Raw genomic sequence first — 23,889 nt, 5'->3', positions numbered from 1 at the left:
TCATAATAAGATCTTAAGAGGTTTCTTTTCATTGTGTAATTTTATTTGGGGGTGATATTTTTAAAAATTTAGCTATATTTGAACTCCCAACTGATAAATAAGTGGCAATATTGCATAATTTTAGTGTTATAAACAATAAAACCTACAAATTCATTATAAGTCAATTACCTAAAGTTTCAACCTTTTGAAAAAATTACACCTAATACAAATTGATTTTCTTGGGATTTTAGGAAATCTTTTATATCTTATTTACACAGAAGCTCTAAATTTCATGAATCAAATTCACTATAGATACACTGCCAGCTTGAAAAGAACAACAACAAAAAAAAACCTGTAATTTTTTTCTCTTAAACTTATTCAAGAATTTCATTAAACATATTCTTTATGTTTATCATATCACAATGAGCTGGTAAAGACAGAGTCAGATTCGTTTTAGCAGATTTTGCATAAAAGAACATAATGGGCTCATAGATTTTTTCTTCATTATAAAGTTGTTTTGCATTTGTGCCAAGATAAAGCATATTCACAGATCTTAACCTCAATTCTGGATTGACATTTATCCCAGCCCATCAATAGTATCCCTACATGGACATTAATTAGTATCTCTTTTCACCTCTGAGATGACTCTCAGAAAGATTCAAAACACTAACATGTGTGTTTCAATTTGAAGGTCAGATTCTGAACAGCATCTACATCCCAAAGAGCAAAGAAAACATGCAGTTCAATAATGTCATTAAAAAAATTACCCAAAAAAAAAAACAGTTTTCACAGCTCAGAACCCTACATTTATATATTCTTTAACATTTTTTAAAAAGCTATCTTTTAAACAATTTTTAATAGCATGAGAACTTTTACCTTGAATCTTGATTTCAGCAATATTGTTCTTCTCATCACAAACAGTGACACAGAAAGCATTCAATTTGGCAAACAGCCTGAAGTCAATAATGTCCCTATCTTTAGAGGATACAATCGCTAAAAATAAAACAAAGCATTCTATTACATGGGATTCTAGTAATTCAAACTCTATTAAGGTTTCTTCCTTAGATTAAGTGATCCACAGTCCTGTCTTAAAAAATTATAAAATTCTCAAGTTCTTAAAAATTTCAAATATTTTTTTGTTTTATATATTCTGTACAGTTTGAATTTTTCATATTGGGATGTTACATTTATAATTTAAAAACAAGAAAAAAACATAAAATAAATAACATTAAGAACACTGAAATTCAAAGAAGTTAAATAACTGTCTATGGTCACATAATTTAAGTCGCAGAGGCAGGATTCAAACTGAATTGTTTCTGATCCAAAGTCTAGGCTCTTGGCCAACTAAATACTATTTCTGCACTGCTACTCTCATGTCTCTGGGCCTTACTTCCTTATTTGTATGATAGAAGGGAAGATAACCCTCCATGGAGTTCAGGAGCCATTGTAGGGGAGGAAGAACTCAATGTAAATATAAGTTTTCTTCCCTATTATCCACCTAAAGCATCCCTCCCATCCTCAAAGAACAAAAACAGGTATTTTTTTTTAAAGCAACAGTATTAGTTACCTCTGCTTTATATGGCAGTTACCAAATATTATTTTGTTTGAAGAAAAGGACAGAAGTGGAGGAAATGGCACTCAAAAGACTGAACTAAATGGTCTTTAAGATTCTCCATTTACCTCTAGAATTCTAATATGCTTGTTAACAACAAATAAAATGTTTTCCATACCTTTCTGCAGAGCTAAATTTTTTTGTTGCTTTTCATCTGAAATTTGCACTTCTTTGGTATCACTTCTTTGGTCATCAGATGGGATTATGGTTGTCAGATAATTAATAGAAGACAGGAGAGCTTGTGTTTGCAGTAACAGATTTAAAGATGAAAAAGCCACCTAGAAATTTTTTATAAAGAAAATTAGTTTTCCAGGCCAACTATACCTATAATTTCCATGATGGACCTGAACGACTTCTAGCTAGGCTTACATCATAGCTTCTATAGCTTGGAAGAAAGAGAGAGAAGATCAAGTTTCATAGCCCAGACTCCTTAACATATATATGGAGAGTAAATCACACTTACACACACTGAGAGTTCCTACAAATATTAAAGTAACCTAATTACTCCATTTCGCAGCATAATTATCATGGAGCCTATAATACGCTTGTCATGGCCATCTCAATATTCATCATGTTTTTAGATCTTCAATGGACTCTTTATTACGATTACATAACATGTAAGTTAGATCATGAAGCTCCAAAATCACCATGTGTTGATACTAGGTCAAGAAATGATTTCAAATGTGATATTCATGAGATTTAAATATAAGGAGTAAAATTATAAGTGAGTTCTCAGTTACTAAATGATCTTCTAAAACCACAATAAAGGTCCTATCATTTAAATAGATAATATATCTTTTAGGAAAAAAGTTAATTTTTTAAAACTAGGACTCCAGAAAGCTAGACAACAACAAAAATTGCTTTCAGGAATATGTGGTTTTCTAATAGCAAATGAAAATTAAAAAAAAAAAAAAAACTTTGCTTACATAAAAGAATTTTGCTTTTATTGCCTCAAAGCACTAAGTGGATATAAAAAAGTTATAAAAAGGCTCACAATATTCAACAGACTTTCCCAGCTCTCAAAAGTGTAACCTAAAATTCCTATCTCTGATTTTCTTTTTAATGTAATCCACAACTACTTTTTATCCCCTCTCCTTCTATGTGACTATGTTAGTGTGGCTCCAGAAGTACTCAATATCTCTCCTTGTATTTCATGTACTTTCTTGGTCCTCCCTTAAATAGCAGGGTATAGTTTGATTAAAATCCTCTTGTTTCTTTGTAAATCAAAGTCCCATCATGTATAGCATTCCCTTTATAAGAAATAATCAAGATGTGCCACAGAAAGTTAAAACACCAGCTCTATTAATACTCAACGATAAATATAGAGCATGGTAGGTATCTATGAGATTAATTTATAACTTTTATTGGTTATTTCATCAAATTACCCAGTCATTATTTCTAAAAGAATACTGGATCTTTGCACAGTAAGTTATTTTCAAATAAGTTATATTCTTTTAACAAAATTTCTTACCTTAAGTGTTTGTTCAGTTTTTTCAAAAGTAGTTTGAAAACTAGGTCCATTCTTATCAGCCTAAAAAAAGGGAACAAGAGTTCTAAAGAAGGATTTAAAACCAAAGTAAACAAATCACTTATTTATGATCTTTATTTTTTATATTCAGAACTGTTATTTTATGTACATTATATGATTAATTTTATTGTCATTGTTTTGAAGTTACATTCAAATTATTTATTACAATTGTGCAAGTTTGTTCTCCTCTTCAAATATGTAAGACTATGGCAGCATTTACTTCTAGCTAGAGACCAGAATTATAAACTCTGAAGGCTAGAAGGCTTAAAGGTCATCTAGCCCATCCATCACCTAATCCTTGAATCCCTTTATATCTTTAGAAAGTCTATGTTAGGCTCTCTCCAGTAAAGAATCCTCATTTATTTACAAATTTGATCTTTAGAGAATATTGATTTAATTAGGTCTTCATACTAAGTCAAAAACCTATCTCCCAACATAATTATCTATTGGTTCAAGTTCTGTCTCTTGGGAATATCCACAGTAAATTCAGTTTTACCTCTTGTGAGAAGCCTCCTGAATAGGGCAGTTTCTCTGCAGCCTTTTTTTTTTTTTTAAGATTCTACTTATTTATTTGAGAGAGAGAGAAGGAGAGAGAGAGAGCGAGCATGAGTTGGGGGGAAGGGCAGAGGGAGAAGGAGGAGTAGACTCCCCACCAAGCCAGGAGCCTGACTTGGAGCTCTATCCCAGGACCCAGAGATTGTGGCCCAAGCTGAAGGCTAATGGACACCTAACGGACTGAGCTACCCAGGTGCCCCACAGTGCCTCTTTACTGCAATAAAACTTTATGCTTTTCTTTGTGAGAGAATCAATTACATTATATTTTAATTATTATCTACTTATCTTCCCACAAGTCCATAATTTCCTTGAATATAGGGAATGTTATTCATCCCTGTATCCCAAGTGCCTAACAAAACTTAAAAAGATATTCAATAAATAGTTGAATGATTAAACAAATCAACTAATCTTGAATGAAGCTAAATATCATTACTTCCTTCAGCGTTTCTCATGTGATCTTTTTGAGTCCCTTCCCAATCCTGGCAGTTCTCTTCTGAACCCAATCAAATTTGACTTTATCCCTTTTGATGAAGGATATTTAGCCAAATGTCACCAACATGTACAATGAATGTAGGCAGGTGAATATGCCCCAAGAGGTAAGAGTGCATCCTACTTCATCTCAAGGTTCCATCTTTGGAGACAAAGAGCTGGTGGCTTTTTAATGGTCCTTGTCTTGTACTTAAGTGAAAGAGAAAGTGTAACACAGAAATGGAAGGAGAAACAGTGGATATCCCTGTGATTAAAACCTATGACAAACATCTAGAGCATTTAGTAATCTGCTGTCATCTTTTTTTCTTCCCTTTTTTTCTTCCAAAGGACAGTTAAGAGTATATGATAAATATGTAAATATTTTATGGCCCTTACCTTAACATATTCTACTTTTAAGAGATCTAACCCAGGTTTATCAGAAGAGCTAATCAAGTGAAGGGGCTTCTTTCTGGATCCTAGATTAAAGAAAAAGAAAAAGTGTCTCAAATAAACTGCTCTTTTTTTAAGACTGGAATTTTCTATGTCTTTTTATTTCTAAAAAATGTTGTTAATTAAACTTTAGAAAACTATCCACACATATTTCGTGGTTATTTAATACTAAGGTCACCGATGGTGAATAAATAAACCAATCTAAATACTGACCTTAGGTTTAGCATTCAACTTACTTTAAAACATGCATATTTATTTTCATTTGATTTTATATCTGTGTTTTTTTTTAATTTTTATTTATTTATTATAGTCAGACAGAGAGAGAGAGATTGGCAGAGACATAGGCAGAGGGAGAAGCAGGCTCCATGTACCGGGAGCCCGACGTGGGATTCGATCCCAGGTCTCCAGGATCGCGCCCTGGGCCAAAGGCAGGCGCTAAACCACCGCGCCACCCAAGGATCCCTATATCTGTGTTCAAAACTAATAAACACCTCTCTAGATATTTTTAAGGACATATGTGCATTTGTATGGCAGTAGAAAGATTAAGAATTAAGTTTAAGTTAAGAATTAAGAACTAAATTTAAGAATTAAGAAAAATGAATTCTAGTTCATCTCTATCCTTACTAGGAAATATTCAACCTCAGCTTTCTCAACTACGTAACAAAACTGAACTACAAAAATATGTAATATCTTACTGAGCTATAAAATTCTAAGAACAAATATTTAATTCATATTAAAGAAATTTAAATAATTTTCCTTTGTTTAGGCTAAGAGAACATGCTTATTAGAAAAGACAGTATTTTTCTAAGGGTGAGGAGTTGCAAAATTTCTTTTAATTTAAAAACTGTAAGTATACTACTATATGTCCTCTATGTCTTTCACATAGACATAGCAAGGAACTGCCTCAAAAAGCTGCAGATGGAGAAGTGATCTACATACCATTTTATCCATCTTTTATTACTTGCAATTCTATAACTCCTGCTCCTGAGAAATCTCAGAATTTTCACTTTACCTTCAAGGTCATAACCTTCCCTAAAGGGAAAAACAGCTAGCAATTTTTTTTACATTTTTCCTTCAAGACAGTAATGTAAACTCCATCCAAACACAGTGCTTACAGAAACTAACATATAAAACATTTTTCTTCTAAACCGAGATGTTTTAGTTTCTACTGTTAAAAAAATAACAAAAATAGGACTTTAGATTTGACTAAAATATTAGGCAAATATTACGTAATTACTATAGATTCACCCATTCCATCATTCCTCAAATACCCAATGAGCACATAAGATGCACACAGAAATAAATAAAGTATAAGAGCTTCTAAAATAATGAATTTTATCCCCCATTCTAATTTTTATAACCTGGTACTGCTTCTGATATATAAATACAATTCAATAGTCTTGAACAAGGAATTTAATATTATAAAATCAGATATAAATTCTACATTTTAGCATTCATAAGATGCCATTGACTTGAATAAACCACTTAATCTCTCCTTATTTAATCTTTCTTTGTAAAATAGGAACAACATTGTCTTTATAAAGGAGATTTATATGGACTGAGACAGTAGGTCATAGTAGTTAAGAATACAAACGCAAGGCCAGAATTCCAGGGTTTTAATTATGGTTTAGCCACTAACCGGCAGTGTGACCTTAGTTAAATTATATAATCAATTTATACCTTAGTTTCTTCATATGTAAATTGGAGATATAACATTACCATAAGGGTTAAATAAGTTATTTATAAAATTCTTAGAACAGTGCTAGCTATTATTATAAATATTATTATATACACAGGTTTCAGATACTCAGTGATAGGATATTTATTAACCATTGTTTCTATTTTTATGACTATTACCTTGAATTTCATGGTAATCTAAGCTGATTTTCTTTAAATAAGATACCACAGTTATATCAAATGTTCTCACTGTAGCCTCTGTTCCTAAATGAGTAACATTAAACACTAGAATTGTATCTTCTTCTTTTTGTTGTTTGGTAAATTCCATAACCACCTAAAAGAATCAGGAGAGACAATAAAACCTTGATAAATTTTTCAACCATGCTTAAAAACAAAATTTTTCTTTATACATATATCATCATAATAACAAAACTTTCTCATACTTCCTTACTCCCATAAAGTTATTTACTATCACTGGAAATTACAACCTTATATTCTATTATTCAGAATACAACTACATCTATATAAAAATCATATAATTTTACATCAATTATCATTTTACTTTTTTTTAATTTAGTAGAAATAGAAAAGTATGGATCCTTACTCAATATATTTTCCCTTAAACCTATCATGTTTTAATGTTTAAACCTATCATGTTTAAACCTATCATCACATGTAAATCATGTTTGTTGATTTTTAAAAAAGCATTCCCATTAAAGTAAAAAGTTAAGACAGGCTATCCACTACTACAGTACCACTTAAATTTATTCTGGATATGAAAGCCAGGATATTCAGTCAATCAACAAAACATTTATGTGGCATTTTTTAAAACATGAAAGTTCTTTGATACTTCATCAAGAAATGGAGACCTTTGTCTTACAATCTTTAAATTTCAACAGGCTTGTGACTACTTCAATCAATAGACTGCAGAGAAAGCAACACTATAACTTCCAATGATAAAACAGGTCCATTAAACTTCCTAGGAATGCACACTGAGGGGAAGCTAGCTGTCATGTAAAGAGTTCAACTACCCAGAGACTGCCATGTTCAGGAGGCCAGGGGTAGGTATTTCAAATAGTCCAAACTAAGCTCCCACCCAATGGCCAGTATCAAGTGCTAGCCTCATGAGGGAGATACTTCTGAGACCCTCTGAGACTTCAGGTTACTGTAGCTCTAGTAAATCTGACTGCCACCACATGCAAGACTATACACAAAAATTACTAAGCTGAGGGGCGCCTGGGTGGCTCAGTCAGTTATGCATCTGTTTTCAACTCAAGTCATTATATCAGGGTCCTGTGATCAAGCCCCATGTCAGGCTTCCCTGCTCAGCAGGGAATCAGCTTCTCCCTCTCCCCTGCTCCCGCACCCACTTGTGTACTCTCTCACTCGCTCTCTCTCAAATAATAAATAAATAAAAATATTTTTTTAAAAATTGCTAAGCTGGGCCCTTCCACAATTCCTAACCCATAATACTCCGAGCAAAATAAAACAGTTGTTTTGAGCTATCATGTACTGAGATAACCTGTTAGACAGCAATAATAGTCTGAACAATGTAAATACTGAAAAAAAAAAAGCAAAAATGACATTATTGGCAGTGATAGATTCTTAAGAAAAACTAGGCATGTTATCTGAAAAATAGAAATAAGACAGTATAATAAGATATTCAGTGCAGAGTTGTTATACGAAAGTTATTTTTCAGAAAATCAATGATTTAAGTGAAAGGAATGAAATAATAAAATATTAAATTGTGGGTATTTTTTTAAAGATTTTATTTATTTATTCATGAGAGACACAGAGAGAGAGGAAGAGACATAGGCAGAGGGAGAAGCAGGCTCCATGCAGGGAGCCCGATGTGGAATTTGATCCTGGGACTCCAGGATTACGCCCTTTACATCGGATTCCCTGCATGGAGCCTGCTTCTCCCTCTGCCTATGTCTCTGCCTCTCTCTGTGTGTGTCGCTCATGAATAAATAAATAAAATCTTTAAAAAAGAATCTGGTATTTCTGCCATTACATTTTAGGACATTATCTCACACTGGGATATAAAGCAATCAATAAGAAACATCTTCTTATACCTTTGTGTTTTATTATGAAAGCAAAGCATATTTATTATTAAAAATTTAGAGTATATGGAAAGGCAAATAGGCATAAATAAGAAATATAATTCCACTGCACAGAGATGAACACTGTCCATTATGTATTATCAAAGAAAAAAATCCATGTGTAATTTCTAAACAGAATCATAATGTCCTTGATATTAAAATCTTTTTTCTCCAGAATAATGATACTTTGTAAACGTCTTTCAATGTTGCTGTTTTCTTTTATTACATAACTTTTAATAGATATAAAGACATGCTGAAAATTTAGGCTATTTATACTTCTCTGAATTATAAACATCACAATGAGCAATATTATTTAGCTTAAAAGTAAAAAAATAAAATAAAATAATGTATAGTATTCTATAAAAAACAAAACCCCACGGAAGTATCTTGGGCTTTTACAGAATAGATTAGATATGGTATAGACCACTCTCATACCAGCTTTACAAAACATTTCATTTCTTGGAACCGTGTGTGTGTGTGTGTGTGTGTTAGGAACTAGGGAAGACAGAGTATCATTTTTAATATACTTAATGTTGAGATCTAGCATGAGATAGTTTACAAGGATAGTGACGAAAACTATTTATTTAGGGACAAAACAAAAACACATACCTCTTTAATTTCAAACTTTAGTAAAAGATTAATGAGCTCCTCATTTGGGGCCTCTGCAACTTTTTTTAGTTCTGAACCTCTCATACTTTTGCCAGTCTGCGTATCTCCATCTTCAGCATCAAAATATTCATCATCAGACTCTAAAGAACACATTCATCTTGAGAGAATGTCCACTGAAAACTGCATAAAACACTCAAATTTCTCAAAAGTAAAATTCATTTATTAGATATAATCTTCATATTCAGAATGAGAATACAGTTACTTCAAAGTCCCAACAAGTGACTCAACTTGGCATGTGATGATCCCATCTAAAGGCCAAACCACCCTATTATTTTTTTTTTCAACAGTTCTGCTTTTCACTTCAGTTCGCTCATTCAATATCCAATATAAATAACTGTTGGGCACCACCCATCACGTATCAGTCTGTACCAGCCATTATGGATACCACAGTGAACAGCGCAGACATGATCCTTGTCCTCATGAAGCTTATAATCTACTTCAAAATTAAACCAGATCAGTTAAGCTAGAGTTGGAAAAAAAAAGATCAGGTAGAAATTGGGGCAAAAAAGAAAAAGTAGCTTATTTTAAAATGACTCCATTTCTGGGTTCTCTATTGTGTTCCATTGATCTATGTGTCTGCTTTTGTGCTAGTACCATAACTGTCTGATGGATCACTATATTCTACCCTGAAATTAGTAATACACTATATGTTAACTAACTTGAATTTAAATAAAACCAAAAAAAAAACAAGTGACTCAAAATGACACTGTTGGTTAGTAGCACAACTAGAACTAAAACCAGGGCAGCCCGGGTGGCTCAGCAGTTTAGAGCCGCCTTCAGCCCAGGGCGTGATTCTGGAGACACAGGATGGAGTCCCACATCAGGCTCCCAGCATGGAACCTGCTTCTCCCTCTGCTTGTGTCTCTGCCTCTCTCTCTCTCTTTCATGAATAAATAAAATCTTAAAGAAAAAAAGAGAACTAAAACCAGTGAATTGTTTTAGCACTTTCAAAATCCCTTTGTTTTCTGAAAATTTTAACTCTATATTCAAATGTATACAGGCTTGCTTTAATAAAGAACATTTACAATCCTTACCTGATTCTACTCCATCTAGTAACAGTGAAGTACCAAGTAGGTCTTTTGTCCTATCTGAAATAACAGGAATTGAGGATACCTAGCAAAGAATAAAAAAAGTTTTCTTAACACACTGTATTAGCAGGATCAAATGTACATAATGAGAAAAATACTGAAAAAGTAACAGAAGAGAGAAGAAAAGACACAATACACAACCAACGAATGTGCTTCCAACGAAGCACATTATGCCATCAACTAATAGTTGGCTAGTGTTCACTATTAAGACTACTACCTGTATTTATAAGAGCAGACTAGGTACTACTCTAGTAGATAAGTATATTAATCATAGTGTGTCATTTAGTTGCTATCTAAGACAATACTGTGTGTCTGTATTACAGGTTCCTAGAAAATGGTATCAGCATTAGTGGGCTCTCTCAAATTTCATTTCCAAGCGGAAATTCAACACTTATTTTGTGTTGTAAAGATCAATTCTAATTAAAGCTATCTACAACTTTTAAGTCTAATGTGTAAGAAAACTACATATAAATTATTTTATTTTGAAAGATTTTAAAGATTTCTGTATCTAACTTTATTTAAACACATTTCATATATTTGTGAAATATGTTTTCCTTTCATTTATGGATTTTTTGTTTCCTTTGCTCTCTACAGCTGACTTCCTGCCACCACTCTAAACAGTAACGAAAAGGGGCTTCAAACTTTATTTATTCAATGCCATATACACTTTTGTATAAAATCAACAACATTAAACTTCAGAAGTGTATCATATAAATGAAACTGGCCCTAAAAAATATTCAAAAATAAATTAGCTCAAAGAAAGATGAAAAAAATTTACTGTAACCACAAATGAAAAGATTTAACATTTTTATTATATCCATTTACCTGTCTCTCTGGAGACTGTGCAGGGGATTTCTGTGGCAAGGGTATACTGTTAATCAAACATAGCACATCTTTCATCTTCTGGTCAGAAATTCTCACATGCACCAAAGGGAGTCCTCCAGATAGTTTCAATCTAAAAATACAATTCAACAGTAAGGTTTTAAGGTCCAGCTTCTTTCTATTATGGAAGGGAGATAGATAAGAGACTACACTGTGGAGTGAAAGTGACTCTGGGAATGTTTAAATCTAACTAATACTAATAGTCAACATTGTTAGAGTGGTTCTATATAAGCCAAATTTCGAGATAAATTTAATGTATCCCTCTTAAGCAGCCAAACCTTTTAAAGTTAACTAATTTTATGAACCTATTTTCAAACACAATGTCTAATTTATAAAACCACTATACATTCTTTATTTCCTAACATTAAAGATTTTGCATTACACGTATCTACTAGTGTCTACTCACTCCATCACTCCCTATCCCCTTGCCTTAATTCCTTTCCTCATACTTGACAGTGCCTGACATATCATATATATATATATATATATATATATATATATATACACACTTTGCTTATTTTACTTCTCCTGATTAAAATATAAGCACCCTGAGGAAATCTGTCTCATTCACTGCTGAATCACTACTGTGCTTTCATTAGTTGCTTACTCTTCAGCACCTGCTTCTACTGTGCTTCCCTACTCAGCATACCTGCCTAGGTTTATCTGTCTCAACAGCTTTGTGGCAGCTGTTTGCTGCTCATGAAGTTCTTTCCAGTTATTATTTATCTTTGACTTCCCAACTAAGCTGTCAACAGCTCAGGTTGAGAGATGCCTAACCATTACATAAAGAATGATTTTCTGTATAATGCACAAACCATTAATGTTCCAAAGAGGTCAGTTGGTTGTTCCTGTCTCAAAATATTGAACTTTCTACAAAAGTACTCTGTAAGTTGAAAGCACCATAAATATGTAAAATGCTTCTTCATTATTTGTGAAACATTACATAAAACTAAAAGCATCTCAAATAGAGGGACTGATGAACCCTCCCACCTAAAATAACTACAAAGTTGGACAAAACACATGAAACAACGGTTTAAAAGACATTGGACATCAGTCAAGAAAAGACAGATGAAAGACAAAACAAATGAGGGAAGACCTAGTAATACCCTAGCTTACTGACTTAAGAATTTCAATATGTGCAAGGAACAGTAAAGGGGTACTTGAAGAGGAATTTACAACCTTAAATGCCTATAGTAGAAAAGAAGAAAAGTCTTAAATGAGTGTTTTCAACTTCTACCTTAAAGAACTAGGAAAGTAAAGCAAAAGAAACCAAAGAGAAGCAGAAGGGGAAAAAAAGCAATAATAAACATAAGTGGAAATTAATGAAATAAAAAACAGAAGGACAATAGAGAAAATAATTGAAACCAAAAGCTAATTCTTTCAGAAGATGATCAACAAAACTGATAAGCCAATCACAAAAAAAAAGAGAAAAGGCACAAACTACTAACATCAGCAAGGAGAGGGATATAGCATCACTACAAATTCTGTATACAATACAATAATATATAAACAATCTTACGACAATAAAACTAAGATGGACAGATTTCTTCTATAAAGACAAACTACCAAACATGAATAAAAAAAAAATCTGAAAAAAAGAAAAAAAAATCTGAATAGCCCTTTATGAAATATATTGAATTTGCAGTGAAAAATTCTCCCCTCAAAAACAAAACTCAAGTCTAGTAGGCTTCACTAATAAATTCTATCAAACATATAAAGAAGAAATAATTCTACACTACTTCCTCCAAAAAAATCACTCCATGAGACCAACATTACCCTGATACTCTGATACGAAAATAATAAAAGCACAAATATCCCTTATAAAGATGATGGCCCTTGAACAATAGGAGTTTGAACTTCATAGGGTCTACTTATATGTGGTTTTTTCAATAAATACCATGCAGTACTGTAACTATTTTTTCTCCCTAATGATTTTAATAACATTTCCTTTTCTCTAGCTTTAGTGTAAAAACAGACTATATAACACAAATACAAAATATGTGTTAGTCAACTGTTTGTATTATTGTAAGGCTTCCAGAAGGTAGGCTTTTAGTAGTTAAGTTTAGGAGAAATTAAAAATATATGGATTTTCAAGTGAGCGGATGTGGGAATAGAAGAGAATGGGGGCTAGTGTCTCTAAGCCTTGCATTGCTGAAGGGCCAACTGTAAAAAAAAAAAAAAGAGGGATGATGGATGTGTTCATTATCTTGACTGTAGTGATAGTTTCATAGGTTATATATATGTCAAAACTTATCAAATTGTATGCTTAAACAGATGTAGCTTACTGAATGTCAATAATATTTCAATAAGGCTATTAAGGCAGCACAAATATTTCATAATTATCTCCTTAAATTCAAAATTCAGCTTCTACTTTTCATTCCCTTGAATTATTCTCAAGATTTTACATGGTTTCATAATCAAAAGATCCTCTATTTTTTTTTTTTTTTAGTTTCAAGTTTTTATTTAAATTCTAGTTGACATACAGTGTAATATTAGTTTCAGGAGTAGAATTTAGTGATTCATCACTTACAACATTCAGGGCTCATCACAAGTGCCCTCCTTATTAACATCATCACCCATTTAACCCACATCCCACCCACCTCCGCTCCAGGATCTCTCGGTTCTCTATAGTTAAAAGTCTTTTCTGGTTTGCCTTTTTCTTCCTCTATGTTCATCTGTTTGGTTTCTTAAATTCTACATATGAATAAAATAATATGGTATTTGTCCTTCTCTGACTTATTCTGCTTAGCATAATACTCTCTAGCTCCATTCACACTGCTAATTTTTGAAGATTTTATTTTATTGATATTGAATCATGGATTTGATCCATTCAAAAACACAGATTAAAAAAATTTAAAAAAACACAGACAAATATCTTTTACACAATCTGAAAGTCGAAATACTTCTAAGAGAGGTGATACACCATAATTTAAATAAACAATATCTTAAAAATGTGTTTTGGCTATAAGATAATCATTTTTTCTGTCCTTCACAAATCTAGTTTTGCTTTCTTAAAGTCCAGGAATATACATAATTTCACCTTGTTAATTTTATAATATAAGAGAAACTCATACATTACCTGGCCATTCTAATGTCTTTTTCTACCATTGCCTTGGCCAACTCAACATGAATATCCATGGGTTGCAATATATGCATAGTTGATGGATGCTGAAATCGACATTTTTTCCAGTTTTCCTCTTAAAAAAAAATTTTTAAATTAAACAACTAATTACCTTGGAAAATTACTATAACTTTATAAAAAAGAGCAAACATATTCATAAATACTAATGCTTAGTTCTTTCAATATAGAAGTTAAATGATCTATATTATTAAAAATAAGATTGACAGTTAATAATGTAACTGCTTATTTTAAAATGTTTTTGGGCAGCCTGGGTGGCTCAGCAGTTTAGCGCCACCTTCAGCCCAGGGCCTGATCCTGGAGACCCGGGATCAAGTCCCACGTCAGGCTCCCTGCATGGAGCCTGCTTCTCCCTCTGCCTGTGTCTCTGCCTGTGTCTTTGCCTCTGTCTCTCATGAATAAATAAATAAAAATCTTAAATAAATAAATAAATAAATAAATAAATAAATAAATAATGTTTTCTAGGTAGTAGTAACAATTTATAATAAGTGGGTATTTTTCCCCACTTAATTACTAAATAATTCTCATAGAATTGATTATTACTCCGGTAGGAATACTAAAATAATTTTCTGTAATAAATTACACAATTCCTGTCAAAGAAAAAAATTAAAATTCACCCAGGCACTAAAATTGAGGATTCTTGATGCCAAGGAATTTCAGTGTTTATTCTTTCACATGTCCACTCTAACTCCATTTGACATCTTTTATCTTCATCCTAGATTATGTCTAGGTTTTACTTAAGCAGTAGAAAACGCCAAAGCTTTTGGAAAATAATTTACTGCCTTTAGGGTTTTAAGACTCATACTTGCCAGTTATCTACAAAAGCAGAAGACCATAACACTACTGAAATAATGACTAGCCTAATATACTCAAAATATTTTAAAATGAAGCAACAAGGGAAGACAACACTGAGACATCCTAAAAGCACTGAGAAAAATGTAAGCTGAGGGCAGCTTCTATTTTTGTGTTCTAGACAGTTTCATAGTCATATCACAACAAAAGAGGCAATGACTAGACCTAGATTCAAACAGCGCTAAGTATCTAAAGATAAACAGGGAAATTTTTATCTCATTACTAACCATGGCAATGATTTGCACTAATGGGCTCCAATTTGGTTTTAAGTGACCAATAGGTATGTGTTCAAAATATTGTCAGGGTTGATATACATGCATATATACACACATATTTACCTTAGCTACTCAATGTAATTTCAAGATTCTAAAAACTGAGCAACAGTTTACCTGCTCTTGCAAAGAGTAATTGCACACTTTTTATTTCAACATCAAACTTGTCATAGGCTTTATCCATTAATTCTTCCAGAGATGAATTATTAGTCTTCTGCAAACCTTGATCTTTACTGTTAAGCTAAAATGGACAAAAAAACTCCAATTTTCTAAACGGAAAAATATATTGATACTTTTGTTGTGTTTTCTTAAAAACTGAAATGAAAACACTGCCCTTAATGAGTTCATATTCTGCTTAATTTTCTGACAATTATTTGCAAATATTTTATTAAGAGTATAATATTTCAGTATATCTCTTTAATATGCTTGGGTAATAGGTGTACTAATTAGTTGTACATAATTAGAAGCATAGTTGTACTAATTAGAAGATCAGTTAGACAGCTGTCTACCTCAAATAACCTGTCTAGACATGCAACTCTTCCTGGCTCTCAGCAGTTACTACCACTCAGGCTCAGCACCCCTACTACCTATTCTAATCTCCTCACCTTGAAATCGCAGGTTTTGTTCTTTCTTCTTCCCATTACATCACCAGAATAAACAGGCTATTAGAATTCAGCTCCAATTTCTACTTCCTTTTCCCTCTTCCCAAAGGAAGCAAGGATGAATTTGGGACTTTATTTTCTGAAATCTTCACTTTTTCTCAGATGCTTGGATTTCTAATGGGTTTGACACTCAAAACCTTAGAGTTCTACTCTCTACTTAATTGCTGGCAGTGGTATAACAAACATATATTAATATGTGTATAATTTTCTATTGTCAGAATATGTAAATTAACAAATAACACTGTGTAATTAAACTCTGGACATCTAGGAGTACTTGAAAACTTCTCTCCAATTAAAAAAATACAGCAATGGGATCCCTGGGTGGCGCAGCGGTTTGGCGCCTGCCTTTGGCCCAGGGCGCGATCCTGGAGACCCGGGATCGAGTCCCACGTCGGGCTCCCGGTGCATGGAGCCTGCTTCTCCCTCTGCCTGTGTCTCTGCCTCTCTCTCTCTGTATGTGACTATTATAAATAAATAAATAAATAAATTTATAAAAAAAAAAAAATACAGCAGTAATCCATAAAATGCCTCTTACTCTGACTGTGAAACTCCTAAACTGGAAAATTGGAAAAAAGTCCTCAATATCAAATCATCTACCATTACAGAAAATTTTAGGGATTTTCCATGGTTCTTTTTAATAGCCATAAGATTTATATAAAATCTAAGCTAGGCTTGGCAAAATACTATGAAGAAATAAGTCTAAGTTTTAGTAAACCCTGGGGGAAAAAATAGCAAAGTGTCAGATAACTAATTTCCAACCTGAGCAAAACAGGCAGAAGAAATGGGTATACACCTACCTGAAATGTACCAAAATCTAAAATGAGAAGATCTGACTTTTCATGGTGGAAACCTGTCTGTGGAAGTATTAGATAAGAAGGTTTCAGATTTATCCTTAAATCAAGGACTTTTCGAGTTTCAATAATATGTGTAAGTCCTAAGAGAAAGAACAAAAGATTAGATGGTCAAATTGATATATGTAATTATATTATTAACAATGAGAACACAAAATATCACTTGTATTATGGAGGAGCATCAGTTCCCGCAAGCTAGAGTTTCAAAATTAAGCATCTAAGATGAAACTGCATATGGTCATTGGGAAGCAATCATATAATTATACTGTACAGTAAATCCAACATAGTATTTTATCCAGAAGAAGATAATCCATCATTTCTTTATTTAAGCAACCACATAAAGTAAGCTGGCTTGAGTTCAGAGACCATGTTGTACAAAAGCAGGTATCTTTAGAATCAGATTCACACACAATATGATGAACCATTTCTTAAGAACTGAGATGGAGGGATGCTCTTCATCTCGAGCTCACTCTGCGGCACAGGTTCTTAAAGGTAATGGCAGACAGAATCATCTGTGCCTAGTATTATTCCCTTTTTCATTCAGTCTAACAGGTATATTTGACTTCAGGTAACTCATGTACACAAAACACAATTTGTATGTGTTTAATGTAACTTCAATGTAATTTAATTTAATAATTTAAATATTTTTATTAAATGTAATTTAATTAAATGTAATGTCATTAAAAAAGAGCAACATACGCTATTTTAAATACACTATTTATATTAAAAATAGACAACAAAATTTTTAATTTCATTGCTGTTCATGCAGATAAATTCTTTACCTGTAGCTGTTCTCTCTTTAATTTCTTCCAGCTTCATTAATGTAGCTGATGTTATTTGCTCAAGATCTAATCCTTTATTTGATTGAAAGAATTCAACAACTGCATTGATAGTTTTCTGTAAAATAATTTAAAATATAAGCAAGCCATACATAGTACTTTCCATATTATAAATTTTAAAACTTCAGTTTAATTCTAAACAACAGTGGCTCTAAACTTAGGAGATTCCTCCAAAGATACTCTACCCTACTATATCTCTCTCTGGTTTAAAAAAAAAAAAAAAAAAAAAAAGGAATAGCCCAAGTAAGCTTACTAGAGAGGCAAAAAATGTGTGCAGATCATTAAGGTTACTTTAAGTACATTCTAAGGTGTCATGTTGATATAGCAATGGACATTACTACTAAACTATACACTTAAATGCCAAGATGGTAAGTTAAATATATTTTACAATTTAAATTTTTTAAAAATCAGAGAATACAATGACTCTAGAGTCTTTATAAAATGCCTCTCACCCTGACTGCGAAACTCCTAAACTGGAAAATTGGAAAAATCATGGATCTCAACAACACAGTAGGGCCAACTTACAAGGGATATAATGATTAGTGATCCTGATGGCTAGACTGAATTAAGAGCATCACAATAAAAGATGGAACCATAGATACAGAACCTGAGCTACCATTTTCAATAACATCTAAATGTTAATGTTTTTTTTCATGTGAACAATATTTAATAAAAGTATGAAAGAGGAAAAAGAAGAAAGTCATACGTCAGAAGTGTACGATGGGTTTAGTAAAGATGGACTTTTTCCTTGCACTTACAGCATCATAGATGACCTCCACAGGCTGAGACTGAACAATCAGAGTCTGGTCAGCAGTGCTATTCTCTGGATTGGTTTCAAACTCGATTTTAAGCAAGGATGAGGTAGTATCACCAATGGAAGCCACAAGTGATGGTACAATACCCTCCTGTTTCAGACCTGTTATATACCAATGTTCTAATTTTGCTTCCACCCTACAATCCGGTGAGTAAAAAAATAAGTAATATAAATAAAATGCTGAGTAATATAATGGATTAAAATACAGATTCTCCCTTAAAAAAAAAACTACTTTGAGAGCCAGTTCTATACCTATTACCCAGAGGTAAAGTCCAAACTTCTCAGCCTGACATTTAATTACCCTACAATCTGGAGTTTTGTTTTGGTTTTGGCTCTTAACTCCTCATCCACATGAGAAACTCACTTTGGCCAACTTCCAAAGAATACAGAAGTTCTGATCACTGTTACATGAATACAAGCTACACTTCACTTAAGGAATTCATCTCTCTCTTTCATGTCACCTGAAAACAACCTTATCCTGTTTTCTCCTAGTCCTTTCTACTCAGCTACCCTAAGTCCCAATTCTTCTAGCCCAAGTTCTCCTCTGCAGCTGAACTTGTGTAGCATTAACCTCAAGGATTGCAGTTTGCAGCATCTTCTCAGCTATGAGCTCTCTAATATGTTACATAGTTATTACATTATTAACTTTTTGGTTATTCACTCTTAACACCTACAGGGTAAACTTATTAGAAACAAATTTATTACTCCTATGCTAGCTTTCATAGTATCAAACTGATAAATGTAGCAATATTAAGTATTTGTGAGGGAAAGAACAGAGGGTAGAATAAATGATGAACTCCGCATATAGCTTCATAACAAAACAAACGTAAAAGTAAAAAGACCATCTGACACACAAAAGGAAAAGAAACTAAAGAACTATTATTAATCAGTCGTTTAATGTTAAATACACTATTTTTTGGCTAAGTCATATCTGGAAATAAAAATTGAAATTATAAGCTTTTTAAAACTTACTTAAGTGCTTGTGCTCCTGGTCGCTGAGATACTTGAGTGCCCAAGCCAATTATCTGAATTTTCAGTATCTCTGGAATATTTTGGTTTTCTCTTATTGTAACAGAGGTGCTTACTAGCTTCAGTGTCATTATATGGGCAACATACTAAACAAAAGAAATGAATGAAAATTATTATAGTTTAAGTAATTATTACTTTAATAGTTTATTTAAACTTGTTGTATTATAAAGTGATCCAAATACAACGTTCAAAAAAGATCAGAAACTTAAATACAAAATTGTCTAAATAACACAATTACAAGAGATCCAAAATTCATTTCTCCTAATTTTAAAGACAGTAGAAATAAAACTTGATAAAATATTTTGTCACATAAAGACTCAATTCACTAACTTTCACTAAAGCAAACTAATTCAGAACAATCCTCTGGCTCAAAAACTGGACAAGATATAAAGAGCATCTGCTTGATGTCTTTAGACGCTTAAAAAACTATTGAGAAAAATTGATAGGTCAAAACAAAGCAGGACAGAGAACCAGAGAGATGATTCTCATCAAACCACAAAGGAAGACATTAAGACAGGAAGCAAGGAACAAAAGATCCACAAAACAGAAAACAATTAACAAAATGGCAACAGCAAGTCCTTACCCCAATACTTACTTTAAAAGTGAATAGATTAAATTTTCCAATAAAAAGATAAAGAACAGCAGAATGGATTTAAAAAATATATCCAATGATTAGGCTGCCTACAAGAAGACAACTCACTTTAGCCTTAAGAACACATATAGACTAAAAGTGAAAGAATGGAAAAAGATAATTCAAGCAAATAGTAACTCCCCCAAAAAAGGAGAGCTATATTTATATCAGAAGAAAATAAATTTTAAGTTAAATGTTGTCAAAAGAGACAAGAAGGTCATTACATAATGATAAAGAGATCAGTCAATCAAGAAAATGTAAGAGTTGTAAATACTTACGCACCCAATAACGCAGTACCTAAATACATAAAACAAATACTTAAAAAAGAAATCTGAACTAAAAAAAGAAAGAAATGTCGATATATCAACAGTTGGGGACTTCAATAACTCACTCTCAACCACAGATAGATCATCCTGACAGAGAATCAATAAACAATGGATTTAAAACACTATAACCCAAAGAGACCAAACAAACTTACTCAAAACAGCAGCAGAATAAACATTCTTTTCAAGCCCACAGGAACATTTCCCAGGAGAGATCATACAATAGGCAATGAAACAAGTCCCCAAAAATTTAAGAAGATAGAAGTTATACCAAATATCTTTCTCAAACATGGAATAAGATCTCAATATGAAAAAAGCTACAAAATTCACCAATATGTGGAAATTAAACAACACACTCTTGAACAACCACTGGATCAAAAGGAAAATTTTAAAAAAAGCATGAGACAAACAAAAACAGAAATATAACACAACAAAACTTGTGGGATGCAGCAGAAGCATCTTCCTTCTAGAAGGGAAGTTTATAGTGATCAATTCATATAACAAGAAAAAAGAAAGATCTCAAATAAACAACCTAACTTTACACCTCAAGGAACTAGAAAATGAAGAACTAAACCCAAAGTTAGAAGAAGAAAGGAAATAATAAAAATTAGAGAAGAAATAAATGAAACAGATTAAAAAAACAGAAAAGATTAACAAAACCAAGTTGGTTCTTTGAGAACAAATAAAACTGACAAACCATTAGCTAGACTAAGCAAGAAAAAAAGAGAGACAACGCATATGAATAAAATTATAAATAAAAGAGGAGATACTAATAAGTCAGATATCACAGATACACAAAGGATCACAGGAGACTACTAAGAACAACTATATACCAACAAATGAGACAACCTAGAAAAAAAGGATAAATTTCTAGAAATGTGTAATCTACCAAGACTGCATCATGATTCATGAAGAAACAGGAACTCAAAAGACCAATAATGAGCAAGGAGTCTGAGTCAGTAATCAGAAACCTCCCACCAAAGAAAACCTCAGGACCAGATAAAGTCACTGGTAAATCCTATCAAACATTTAAAAAAGAATTTACAGGGCGCCTGGGTAGCTCAGTGGTTGAGCGTCTGCCTTTGGCTCAGGTCGTGATCCTGGGGTCCTGGGATTGAGTCCCACATCAGGCTCCCCACAGGGAGCCTGCTTCTCTGCTTATGTCTCTGCCTCTCTCTCTCTGTCTCTCATGAATAAATAAATCTTTAAAAATAAATAAATAAATAAGAATTTACTCCAATTCTTCTCATACATTCTTGTGAAAAGAAACAAATACAATTTTTATAAGAGATCAGTAACTTGTTTAGCCCAATTCAAGATAATACAGTAACATGAAACAAAATGTCTCTTTAAGCACCTAAAAATAATCACCTGCTTCGGTAAGGCTAAGTTGTGGGTGCTCTCACTATAGCCAATAGCAGTGAAGAGCTTATCTTTCTCCTCTGCAGTCATAATGTCATCAATAGCTACAAAGAAAGGACAGTATTTTAAGAAATCAATTGCTTCAGTATTACAGATGCAATAAAAAATATCAAACCAAAGTAACAAGTGCCCTAAAATCAATGCTAAAGCAACATCAGCCAGATAATTTCCTCTAATATACTACTTTGCCTAGTCAAAACAGCCATCATGTATTTGCTTGCTTACGTCAAGAAAAGGCAAAGAGACACCATGAAAGAAATTCTGGTCTCAAAAAAAAAAAAAAAAAAAAAAAAAGAAAAAAAAAAAATAAATAAATAAAAAAAAAAAAAAAAAAAAAAGAAATTCTGGTCTCGTATAAGGATTTTAGAATTCCCTAAATATGTTAAAAATTAAGTGAAACTTCTAATATCCATGCAAAAAGTTAACAATAAGAAATGTCAGTTAACACTTCTGAATTTCACCTTATAAAGTTTCACAGAAATCACTTCCTCAAATATATCAAAGTTTTGAGGCACCTGAGTGGCTCAGTCAGTTAAGCATCTGCCTTCAGCTCAGGCCATGATCTCAGGGTCCTAGGGTAGAGCCCTGTGTCAGGCTCCCTGCTCAGAGGGGAGTCCGCTTCTCCCTCTCCATTTGCCCCTCCCCCCTGCTTGTGCGCGCGCTCTCTCTCTCTCTCTCTCAAATAAATAAAATCTTTAAAAAAAAAAAAATCAAAGTTTTAATTTAGTTAGATAAACTCAGAAATGTTCCAGCCTGACATATTTGGTTATATGTTTACTAATAATAAACATCATAAAACTCCACTAACTGGCTAAAATAAAACGTATATATTTTTTTCTTAGAAGTGTACAACAAATTATCTGAGTTGGAACTTACTTTCAGGAATCAAAGATTCTTCATCTTTTTTCTTAGACTCCTTCTTACCCCAAAACCCACTAAACCAGCCTCCACGTTTCTCGCCTGTGTCAGTAGACTTTTTCCTTAATTTTTGCCCAGATCGAATCACCTAAAAAGTAAAAATTTTTAAACTTAATTAAAGAGGAACTGCCCTCTTCATTTCCAGGTATAGCCAGGTAAGAGCAATGGTTAATTTTTTCAACACTACGTTAGGTTAAAAAACAGTCAAGAAAGCCTTCTGAAATGGTATTCAACATAAGTTGGTCAATATAGTTCCACTATTAGTTTCATTTACTTTCCACACCTACTGATCAAATTTTGATGAGGTTGCATTTTGTCAGAAATACAGTAAAGGTTTCAAGGGAATTTTTTTGAGCAATGTGTCTTACAAATGTTTAAGTTAATAAGCCACTAAGACTGCAGATTTACAAAATGAAAAGTTCTCTAAAAAGAAGATACTTCCACACTCAGAAATAGTAGTTTAAAACATTATTTCAGAATTCATATACATTGCTGGCCTGCCAACTACAGACTTGGGAGAAGGGTCGAATATAAATAAAAATAATCATTGAATCTCATTTCATCCTCTTCTCAATAAATCCTAGCTTGATTTTCAGTAACTCCTTGAAACAGTAAAAAAGAGATGAAATCACTAAAAAGCAGAAAACAGAAGGATAAATAAAGGGGATAAGTAATCTATCTTCTCATTCCCTGAATAAGTAAACGTTAATAATTTTCCCACTTAAAATTTATATCTTAAATTGAGGGTAATAGGTAAACATATTGCAAGCCTCCCTGTCTAACAAAAGGTGAAACACTCCAAAAGAGAAGTTGAAAAAAAAAGAGTTGAATTAGTAAAGAGAAGTTTATTTTTTTTTAAAGAGAAGTTTAAATAAGTTAAATAAGTTCTCTTTAACATTTAAACATTAAAGATATAAAGAAATAGGTCCACATCTGCGCACAAAACTATAAAAGTTTTTTATCACTTATACCTCAGCCGTAACTACCTTTTGGCAAGCTTACCAATCCAATTTCACTAGTCAGAAATGTAGTAAATAAGAAATATGTATCTATTTACTTTATATTCTATATGAAAAAATATTTAACTTCTTTATTCTCTTGGAATAGAAGATTAGTGTGCTTTTTTA

The 23,889-nt window shown here is 32.5% G+C and overlaps 1 protein-coding gene across 1 annotated transcript in view; it reads right to left on the bottom strand.

Annotated features, from left to right (window-relative positions):
• Positions 1-23,889, bottom strand: part of VPS13C (vacuolar protein sorting 13 homolog C) — a 172,667-nt gene that overhangs the window by 93,283 nt on the left and 55,495 nt on the right. The window contains exons 15-30 of the mRNA XM_041745716.1: positions 22,721-22,850; positions 21,794-21,888; positions 19,412-19,554; positions 18,384-18,576; positions 17,569-17,683; positions 16,733-16,869; positions 15,391-15,514; positions 14,090-14,207; positions 10,954-11,083; positions 10,075-10,153; positions 8,981-9,120; positions 6,450-6,603; positions 4,539-4,618; positions 3,063-3,122; positions 1,710-1,869; positions 856-972 (exon numbers count right to left, since the gene is read on the bottom strand). Of these exons, the coding sequence (XP_041601650.1) occupies positions 856-972; positions 1,710-1,869; positions 3,063-3,122; positions 4,539-4,618; positions 6,450-6,603; positions 8,981-9,120; positions 10,075-10,153; positions 10,954-11,083; positions 14,090-14,207; positions 15,391-15,514; positions 16,733-16,869; positions 17,569-17,683; positions 18,384-18,576; positions 19,412-19,554; positions 21,794-21,888; positions 22,721-22,850 (1,975 nt within the window). The remainder of the gene's footprint in view (positions 1-855; positions 973-1,709; positions 1,870-3,062; positions 3,123-4,538; positions 4,619-6,449; positions 6,604-8,980; positions 9,121-10,074; positions 10,154-10,953; positions 11,084-14,089; positions 14,208-15,390; positions 15,515-16,732; positions 16,870-17,568; positions 17,684-18,383; positions 18,577-19,411; positions 19,555-21,793; positions 21,889-22,720; positions 22,851-23,889) is intronic.

This window comes from Vulpes lagopus, chromosome 2 (genome assembly GCF_018345385.1).
Source record: "Vulpes lagopus strain Blue_001 chromosome 2, ASM1834538v1, whole genome shotgun sequence".
In the NCBI taxonomy this organism is placed as follows: Eukaryota; Metazoa; Chordata; class Mammalia; order Carnivora; family Canidae; genus Vulpes; species Vulpes lagopus.
Note: the sequence above shows the minus strand (reverse complement) of the source record. Positions and strands in the feature narration are given on the sequence as shown.